We start from the raw sequence: 11,113 nt of genomic DNA on the forward strand, positions 1-11,113 counted from the left end.
GAATCGAATTTATATGGAAAATACACAAAAATCGGGATAAATAGAAAAGTCACTGTTCATTGCACTCCAGGTGCTCGACACGGTCCCCCTAGCCCCGCCCCCTCCCCTGCCGCGCGCGCCGCTCGCCGCGCGCCGCCCGCCTGTGCGCCGCTCGCCCGCGCGCCGCTCGCCCGCCGCGCCGCCGTCGCCATCATCGCCGTCGCGTCGCCGTCGGCCTCGCGCCGCGTGCCGCCGCTTCGAGCCCTGTACCGCCGCCTCGCGCGCCGCGCGCCCGCCTGCCGCCACGCGCCCATCCCGTCGCCGCGCCGCGCGCTCGTCCCGTCGCCGCGCCATCGTCCTTTCGCCGTCGCCATCCCGCGCCGCACCACCCGCCCATCGCCATCGCCGCCCACCCGTCGTGTCGCCGCCCATCGCATCCCGCCCCGAGCCCGCGCCGACATCGCCACCCCGTGCCGCGCGTGCTGCCGTCCCGTTGCCGCGTCGCCTCGAGCCCCGCGCAGCCGTCCCATCGCCGCGTCGCCGCCCATCGCCGTCAAGCCCGCGCCGCGCCGTCGCTGTCGCGCCGTGCCGTCGTGTCGCCGCCCATCGCATCCCGCCCCGAGCCGCGCGCCACCGCTGTCGCCGTCGCCATCGACGTCCCGTCGCCGCGCGCGTCCCATCGCCGCTGCCGCGCCGCGCGCCGTCTCGTCGCCTCGCGCCGCGAGCCCGCCGCCTCGCGCCCCGCGCCGCCGTCGTTTCACCCTTCCCCCTCCTTTCCCTCTCTTTCTTCCCCTCTCCCCTATAAAAACCCCGGCCCAATCCCCTCCTCCACCCCACTCCATTCCCTCCTCCTCTCCCTCTTCCCCTTCTCCACGCACCGCCGTCGTCGCGCCGCCGCGCCGCCGTTGTCGTGCCGCCGCGCCGCCACCTTCGAAGCCGCCGCGCCGTCGCCCCGGAGCCGCCGCGCCGTGCGTCGCCGCCTTGCGCCGCCGTCGCCGTCGTTGCCGCCACCGCCGCCACCGGTGAGCCGCCTTTCCCCTTCGCGTCCACCGCCGTCGCCGCTTGGGTAGGGAGAGAGGGAGCCGAGAGGGAGAGAGACAGGGAGGAGCCGGGTGGAGGAAGAAGAAAAGAAAAGAGAGAAGAGAGAGGAAGAAGGAAGGAAAAGAGAGAAGAGAGAGGGAGAAAAGAAAAGAAGGAAGAGAAAAAGAAAAGAAAAGAAAAGGAAAAGAAAAAGGGGGAAAAGAGAAGGAAATAAGTAGGAAAAATTAGGAGAAATTTAGGACACTTAAAAAAAAATATATTAGAATTTAAGTATAGGATTAACAAAAATATAGTATTTGCAAAATAATGCTATAATCATAGATGTATTTAAAAAACTAAACAATTAGGTGAATTATATAGATTATTGTAGATTGTTTTTAATGATCTCTACAAATGATCAATTCGCGGTAGTAATTTAGATATAATTAATTAGATGAATTCTTATAGGCTATTATAAATTATATTTGGGTAATCTCTATAAGAAATCGATTCACGATAGAAATTCGGATTTAATCACTAGGAATTTTAGACGTATATTATATTTAATCATTTAGCCATAGACTAAATTAAATCGTATAATATTATAAGATAATTTTAGGATTCCGTCCGATGTTTAGCTCGCAATAGAAATGTCTAACCTATTATATGGATATAATGCTCGGTTAGATTAAATTAAAAACTTATGACAACAAAATATTTATACCCGCAAAATAGTTTGAATCGAAATTGGGTTTGCCTTAGTTCGCGAATAATAAAGTTAATATAAAGAAATCGACTTTCGCATTCGACCTTTATTTGGATTTATTTGGATTTTAATTTGAATTCTAACCGAATTCAAATCAATTTTCGCACGTAACTATAGAGCCCGAGGGAGTTGCGGATCCAAGCGAAGGTGAAGACCCGCAAGACATTGAGCAAGGCAAGTCATCACTATTCCTTGAACATGTTGATCCCAATTGCGAAATTATTTTGTTTACAAATAAAATTGCATGCAATGATGAACATCCTACTTGTGATTATGCCATGCCTTGATTATTGTTTGCCCTTATTCCTTCGTAACCATGTTTACGTATGAGTCCCTAGTCAATTATGACAATTGCTTAGAAATGCTATTCTAGAATTATGCATACTCATATTTATCAAATGCTATATGCTTGGGCAATTACCTTTGGGAAGGTAATTGAGATGCGGCATGTGGAGACATGAGCGCCACATTGCCATGATATTGATGACATGATTTGTGAAAGAAAAAAAAAATAAAACTAAACAACTATTTTCGACTGGGGCGGACGGAGGATTTGGGTGGTATCTGGAAAAGGCTTGTACCGTCCCCGGTCAATTAAGGACCGAGCCATGAAGTTAAGCATGAAACGACCCCCGTACAACCGTACTTCTCGAATGGGTATAGACCTAGCGGATTAGATAGCCGAGCGGAGGCAGTATCCCTGCATAGATGGTTCACCCCTGAGTGAGGCAGGTGCGCTACGATGGGACAGCCGTTGAGGTAGGGCCGAGAGGCGTGCCCTACATCGGTGTCGCCATTGGTAGGACTGCCATGAGTGTGTGAGAGAGAGAACTTAACTTGAACTATAATTTAATATGTGTGTGAGACTTCTCTTTCCCGGGAGCGCCAGAACTCCTCTCACTGCTAGAAACATGGACACCTAGAGTGCATGAGGATTTAAGTTCATGGAGCGGGTACTGCCAATGCGAGGTTATCGAAAAGCTTTGCCGTGACGCGTCTCATGTGTTGGGACGAGGCTCATGTGTTGGGCAGTTGCGGAGTGCGGGTAAAGTGTACATCCACTGCAGTGTGAGTAAACCAAATCTATTCGAATAGCCGTGCTCGCGGTTATTGAGCACCGGGACATGTATTACACTTGGCTAGACTCTAAATTCTTAACCTGTGTGGGATGGGATATCGCATGATGATTTTTATGCTGATGGAGCCACTTCCTAAGAGGAAGGAAGGTGGACGTCCTCAGAAAACCATGACGACTCAATGGCGGGAAGCTATCCTTGGGATCACAATGGATGGTGGACAGAACCGTCATTGTTTAATATGAACACTGGTACTAAAATTTGATTAGTCTGTGCTAGGTCTTAGGCTTGTGAAAAGAATTACAAAACCGGCTTTGCGCAAAGGAACCATAGCTATCCTTTGAATACCCCTATCATGTGCATTTCTTACTGTGGTGGCTTGCTGAGTACGGTTGGTACTCACCCTTGCAAATATAAAATTAATCAGAAGCGGGAGATGAAGCTTCGGAGGATCCCTATGCCTACTACCAGGAGGGAGAAGAAGACGATGGCGCTCAGTAGGTCTTAGTTACGGTCATTGCCTGTGGCAATGGCATGCCGCTGCCTGAATTCCGCTGCCTCATCTATTTCTGCTTTTGGATGTATTCCGGACCGCTCGGTTCGATGATTTAAGAGAATGCCTGCGGGCTTATGATGTAATAATTAGCACTAGACTCTCGTGTATGTGCTTTTGGTATTTCAGCTATGAACTCGTGTGTACCAGACTACTTGATCCAGGGAAATGGTACTGTTTACACGAATGATTCCTGTTATAGAAACGGGGGTCCACACACCGCCTCTTCATCAAACGGTCCAAGTGTGCTTTCGGCGTCACCTCCATCAGCTACCTCGGTCATGTCATCTCTGCCATGGGCGTCGCCATGGACCCGGACAAGGTGCAAGCCGTCTCCGATTGGCCGCAGCCACGCTCGGTGCGTGGTTTCCTCGGCTTGGCGGGCTACTATCGCAAGTTCGTCAAGAACTTCGGCACGATCGCAGCACCACTCACCGTGCTACTCCGCAAGGAGGGCTTCTCATGGACGGACGACGCGGGCGCCGCTTTCAACGCCCTCAAGACGGCCATCACCACCGCACCCGTCCTCGCCCTCCCCGACTTCACCAAGCCATTCATCGTCGAGTGTGACACCTAGACCGGGTTCGGTGCAGTCCTTTTACAGGACCATCACCCTGTCGCTTTCTTCAGCCGGCCAGTAGCCCCGCGACACCAGTCATTGGCGGCCTATGAGCGGGAGTTAATCGGCCTCGTCCTCGCCATTCGCTATTGGAGACCATACCTATGGGGCCGCCGTTTTCTTGTACGAACTGACCACTTCAGTCTTAAATTTTTGCTCGATCAGTGATTGGCCACCATTCCCCAACATCATTGGGTGGGCAAACTGCTCGGCTTCGACTTCACCTGGATTTTTCACATTTTAGTCCTTTTAAAAAACTTATTTCACAAATAGACCCCTAGAAAAACTTATCCCAGAAATGATCCTTTTTGGGGTGCCAGAGTGGCTGGCGCCGTCGTCCAACGGGACGGCGCCAGCCTCTCTGGCGCCGTCCTCCTACCATCGTGGCACACGCAAACCGACGTGGCAAGAGGAGGGCACCAAAATGGTTGGCGCCGCCCTACGGAGGAGGGCGCCAGCCATGCTGGCATCGCCCCCCTCCCCCTCCCCCACCACCCCTCGCCTCCATTCCTGTTTCTCTATATTGCAACCTTTTTATTTTTGTTTTATTTTTTTAGATGTTTTTTCGCACTTAGGATACGATACAACCAGCTAAAAAAAAATTAAACTTGAACGGAATATACCACTTAGCTAGATATCCGAAAATAGCATACCACTTAGCCTATTTTGCACCTTCATCAGAATTAGACCATAACTTCTTTAGTAAATACCTTTGATCAGCATGTTAAATATAATGCACTCTACCACTATATGAAATTACTTAATCTCTAATTCAAAATATAACCACATGAAATGATAGCCATAAGTTAAATAGTACAGAGAGATGCAGTTTTTTTTATTTTTATTTTATTTTTTTGATTTTTTTTTCACACTTAGGAGAATACAGGAACCAACCATAGAAAAAATAAACTCAAAACGGACAAAATATGTGACTTATAGAATTTTCCAAAGCTCTACTGAAATGGACAAAATATGTCATTTATTAAAATAGGCGTAACTTTCTCATACGGACTCGGAATTAGGCAAATAATATATCCACGGATATCTACAGAAAAAGTTACACCCGATTCTTCCCGCTTTGCCGGGTTCGGCGATATTAGAACCTCCAAATTCCGCTTGCAAGATTGTGTTTTCGAGGAGAGAAGTTTTTCGGTAGAGCTTTGGAAAATTTCATAGGCCACATATTTCGTCCGTTTGAGTTTATTTTTTATATGGTTAGTTCTTGTGAGTTCCTAAGTGTGAAAAAAATATCAAAAAATAAAATAAAAATAAAAAAGTTGCACATTTCTCTCCTCTGCACTAGTTCGGAGAGAGAGGAGAGGAGAGGAAAAATTCTACAGGTCACATATTACGTCCATTTGAGTTCATTTTTTCTATGGTTGGTTCTTGTGTGTCTCTAAGCGTGAAAAAAATATCAAAAAGATAAAACAAAAATAAAAAATTTCCGGGGGGGGAGGGGCGCCAGCCACTCTGGTGCACTCCCCCTAGCCACCTCTGCATCGCCCCGTCACGTCGGCAGGGGGACGGCACCAGAGAGGCTGGCACTGTCCAGTTGGACAATGGCGCCAGCCACTCTGGCGCCCCAAAAAGGACCATTTCTAGGATAAGTTTTTTTAGGGGTCTATTTGCGAAATAAGTTTTTCAAAGGGACCAAAATGTCAAAAATCCAGTCGACTTCACGGTGGAGTACAAGGCCGGCGTCAACAACACAGTGGCCGACGCCCTCTCAAGGCGCGACACCGACGAGGTGCTGCTCCTCGCCATCTTCGGCCCTCGGTTCGACTTCATCGACCGCTTACGCCAAGCTCATGATACCGACCTGGCACTCATGGCGCTACAGGAAGAGCTACAGGCTGACCAGCGCAGAGCCCCGTGGGCCTTGATCGACGACATGGTAACCTACGACGGCCGCCTCTACATTCCGCCGGCCTCGCCACTTCTCTAGGAGATCCTCGAGGCCGTACACGGCGACGGGCATGAGGGCGTCCAGCGGACTCTTCACCGACTCCGGCGCAATTTCCATTCGCCCAACTTCCGCACGGTGGTCCAGGACCACGTTCGCGCGTGCGCCACCTGCCAGCGGTTCAAGTCCGATCATCTCCATCCCGCGGGACTTCTGTTGCTGCTGCTAGTTCCCACGTCGGTTTGGGCGGACATCGGCCTCGACTTCATAGAGGCGCTGCCTCGCGTGGGCGGCAAGTCGGTCATACTCACGGTGGTCGACCGCTTCAGCAAGTATTGCCACTTCATCCCCCTGGCACATCCGTACTCCGCGGAGTCCGTGGCTCAAGCTTTCTTCGCCGAGATCGTCCGTCTCCACAGGGTGCCACAATCCATGGTCTCCGACAGAGATCCAGTGTTCACCGCTGTAACATCCTGAAAATTCAAGACAATGAAAATCACGAAAATTTCGAACTTTTTAAAAACTTCTGCATCATGCTGGTTGTTATGATTGCTATTGCTTGCCAAACCGTAAATGATCACCAAGAAAGTAAAGAAAAGAACTACATTTAAGCAATAGATATGATTTACGGGAATATATTTAATCCTACAAATAATTATGCACAAGATATTAAAATCAAATAAAAGAAAAGTTATTATTAACCTATTTTATCAAATATTAAAATATTTGAATAATGTAGGTGGGTGCCATAATATGAGTACACATGAAATGATGATCATTCAAATAAACTGAGCTCTCTGTATATATAATAGAATTACGGGAGTATTTAATTCGATATGTAGATCGATATTGCACCAAGTTCCTAATTGCATTTAGGGATTGAAATTTGATATATTAAACCCCTCCATATAAAATAAACTAACATATAAATAAATTGAGCTAATGTGCTATTGTGTTAATAACGGTCTCATTAGAAAATTATAGAATCTTTAATGAACCTTAAATATTGGACAATATTAAATTTTGGGCAAATTCACATTTGAACACTTAATACGGTCACCCAAATGCTTAGGAGTAAATACAAATTTAATTTGCAACTTTTCTCAATTTATAAATCAACAAAAACCCTAAAAGAAGAAAAATAGGAAAACTTTGAAATATATATAATAATAATAAGAATTAACCCTAATTAAAAATTCAAATAAATTATATAAATAAAATATGAGTAATATTAATCTAGAATAAATCCATTGGTTGGAATAACACAAATATTGGGTAAACTTCATTTATGCAAAAATTAGGAATTATGGAATCAAATTTATATGGGAAATACACTAAAATCGGGATAAATAGGAAAAGTCACTGTTCATTGCCTCCTAGGTGTTCGATCACGTCCCCTAGCCCTAGACGCCCGTCTGTCGCGTCGCCGCTGTCGCGCCGTCGCCGTCTGCCGTCCCGTCGCCGCTCGCCTGTCGCCATCGCCCCGCTCCGCCGCTGCCGCCGCGCGCCGTCGCGCCGCCTCGCGCCCCGCGCCCGCGCGCGCCGCTCGCCCGTCCCCTCGCCGAGCCGCGCCGCTCGCCGTCCCATTGCCACTGCCGCGCCGCGCGCCGTCCCGTCGCCTCGCGCCGCGTGCCCGCCGCCTCGCGCCCCGCGCCGCTGCCACGCCGCGTCGCCGTCGCGTCACCCGTCGCCCCGCGTCGCGCCCCGTGCCGCGCCGCCTCGCGCCGCCGACGCTCCACCCCTCCCCCCTCCTTCTCTCCCTTTTTCCCCCTCTCTCCCCTATAAAAACCCCGGCCCCTTCCCCCTCCTCCACCCCACACCACTCGTCCATTCCCCTCCCTCTCCACCGCGCCGCCGTCGTCGTGCCGCCGCGCCGCCGCCTTCGGAGCCGCCGCGCCGCCGCTGCGAAGTCACCGCGCCGCCGCCGCGAAGCCGCCGCGCCGCCACGCCGTGCGGCGACTGCGCCGCCGTCGCCGTCATCGCCGCCACCGCCGCCGCCGGTGAGCCGTCTTTCCCCCCCTCCACCTCGCGCCCACCGCCGTCACCGCCCGAGGGAGAGAAAGAAGAAGGAAGGAGGAGAGAAACCGGAAGGAAGAAAGAGAGAAAGGAAAAAAAAAAAGGAAAAGAGAGAGAGAAAGAAAAAGAAAAGAAAAAAGAAAGGAAGGAAAAAAGAAGAAGAGGGGGAGAAAAAGAAAAGGGAAATAAATAGGAAATTAGAGGGAGATTAGGGGAGTTTAGAAAATTTAAAATAATTAGAATTTAGTTATAGATTAATTATAGTCGTAGAATTGCGAAATTTAATATAAATTATGGATTATTCTTGATAATTTCTACAAGAAACCAATCCGCGGTAGTAATTTAGATGTAATTAACAACTAAACAATTAGATGAATTTTTATATACTATTATAGATTATTTTTGGGTAACCTCTATAAGTAATCGATTCACGGTAGAAATTCGGATTTAATCACTAGGAATTTTAGACGTATATTATATTTACTCGTTTATTCATAGACTAAACTAAATCGTATAACATTATAAGATAATTTTAAGATTCCGTCCGATATTTAGTTCGCGATAGAAATTTCTAACCTATTATATGGATATAATGCTCGGGTAGATTAAATTAAAAACTTATGATAATAAAATATATTTATAAATATTAAATAATTAATATCAAGAGGATGCATAATAGTTAACTTAAAAATGTGCCAATAAATAAAAATGGATATTCTACAGTAGAATAATTACCCTTAATATGTTTTGTCAGTGTAGCAACCACATAAATTAATTATAATCACTGTTTGAAATTAATGGATATATAGGAAAATATTAGCGCCATTTATTAAACTATGTCCAAATATAATTAAAACCCATGACTTATTAGTTATTTAAATAAAGTTAGCCTTATAATTATTAGGTAAGTAAAATATGGATACACATAGATCGGTCCTAAGCTTGTTTATGGCAAATAATAACAGAGCTAGTGTGATTAAATCACCTATATGAAATTAATCAACGACATATCCCATATAATAGCATATAGTAGGAGAGGTGAGCTACCCTTAGTTAACCAAGCAGTACATAGCAACTATTCAAATAAATGATTCAATATATATTAAGATATTGTGCACACACATATATTGTACATCCCATTATAGATATATGGTATCGTATTAATTTACTTGTTGCATATATTAATTTAGAGGGAGTATATGACAAACATGAATATTAGATAAATACTAGTTATACATCTTGTCCTCGTATAATTACAGATCAAGTGTAAATTTGGAATAGTCATTGTAAAATTATGTGATGGGATAATCCGTAACCATAATATGATTAACCTAAACAATTCTAACATACACGCATGAGTAATTGTTAACCTTTTATAATTTATTTTGACAAGTAAAATATGTACATAATTAAAATAAAGCCTCCATTAATAAAATAATAATACAAATGATTCACAGTAATTATTTGACCGATCCAAAATCCATCCGGCAACAGAACCTCTAGTGTATAACCGTTCTATTTAGATAGATGCATGTGTAACCATAATCCTTCCTTAGCCATTAGCTAGACTGAACCACCATGACAACAGAAAGACTAAGAAACCTTAGCTCTTAGCTTGATTAGAGTCCATTAGCAAGCGCGAATAATAAAGTTAATGTAAAGAAATCGACTTTCGCATTCGACTTTCATTTGGATTTATTTGGATTTTAATTTGAATTCTAACCGAATTCAAATCAATTTTCGCACGCAACTATAGAGCCCGAGGGAGTTGCGGATCCAAGCGAAGGTCAAGACCCGCAAGACATTGAGCAAGGCAAGTCATCACTATTCTTTGAACATGTTGATCCCAATTGCGAAATTATTTTGTTTACAAATAAAATTGCATGCAATGATGAACATCCTACTTGTGATTATGCCATGCCTTGATTATTGTTTGCCCTTATTCATTCGTAACCATGTTTACGTATGAGTCCCTAGTCAATTATGACAATTGCTTAGAAATGCTATTCTAGAATTATGCATACTCATATTTATCAAATGCTATATGCTTGGGCAATTACCTTTGGGAAGGTAATTGAGATGCGGCATGTGGAGACATGAGCGCCACATTGCCATGATATTGATGACATGATTTGTGAAAGGAAAAAAAAATAAAACTAAACAACTATTTTCGACTGGGGCGGACGGAGGATTTGGGTGGTATCTGGAAAAGGCTAGTACCGTCCCCGGTCAATTAAGGACCGAGCCATGAAGTTAAGCATGAAACGACCCCCGTACAACCGTACTTCTCGAATGGGTATAGACCTAGCGGATTAGATAGCCGAGCGGAGGCAGTATCCCTGCATAGATGGTTCACCCCTGAGTGAGGCAGGTGCGCTACGATGGGACAGCCGTTGAGGTAGGGCCGAGAGGCGTGCCCTACATCGGTGTCGCCATTGGTAGGACTGCCAAGAGTGTGTGAGAGAGAGAACTTAATTTGAACTATAATTTAATATGTGTGTGAGACTTCTCTTTCCCGGGAGCGCCAGAACTCCTCTCACTGCTAGAAACATGGACACCTAGAGTGCATGAGGATTTAAGTTCATGGAGCGGGTACTGCCAATGCGAGGTTATCGAAAAGCTTTGCCGTGACGCGTCTCATGTGTTGGGACGAGGCTCATGTGTTGGGCAGTTGCGGAGTGCGGGTAAAGTGTACATCCACTGCAGTGTGAGTAAACCAAATCTATTCGAATAGCCGTGCTCGCGGTTAATGAGCACCGGGACATGTATTACACTTGGCTAGACTCTAAATTCTTAACTTGTGTGGGATGGGATATTGCATGATGATTTTTATGCTGATGGAGCCACTTCCTGAGAGGAGGGAAGGTGGACGTTCTCAGAAAACCATGACGACTCAATGGCGGGAATGCTATCCTTGGGATCACAATGGATGGTGGACAGAACCATCGTTGTTTAATGTGAACACTGGAACTAAAATTTGATCAGTCTATGATAGGTCTTAGGCTTGTGAAAATATTTGCAAAACGCAGCTTTATGCAAAAGAACCTGAAGCCATTCCTTGAATACTCTCTATCATATGCATTGTTGTTGTGGTGGCTTGCTGAGTACGGTTGGTACTCACCCTTGCTATTTATATATCTTTTAGGGGAGTGTTGAAAAGAAGCCCTTGTCGGTACGCTTG

General features: G+C 46.1%; 1 protein-coding gene across 1 annotated transcript; it reads left to right on the forward strand.

Annotated features, from left to right (window-relative positions):
* Positions 1 to 3,689: 3,689 nt before the first annotated feature.
* LOC127770121 (uncharacterized) lies at positions 3,690 to 6,393 on the forward strand. Its single transcript, XM_052295796.1, has 3 exons — positions 3,690 to 3,960; positions 5,684 to 5,907; positions 6,064 to 6,393. The coding sequence occupies exons 1-3, from the start codon at positions 3,690 to 3,692 to the stop codon at positions 6,391 to 6,393; spliced, it is 825 nt and encodes a 274-aa protein (XP_052151756.1).
* The last annotated feature ends 4,720 nt before the right edge of the window (positions 6,394 to 11,113 follow it).

Source organism: Oryza glaberrima, chromosome 4 (assembly GCF_000147395.1).
Source record: "Oryza glaberrima chromosome 4, OglaRS2, whole genome shotgun sequence".
Lineage (NCBI taxonomy): Eukaryota > Viridiplantae > Streptophyta > Magnoliopsida > Poales > Poaceae > Oryza > Oryza glaberrima.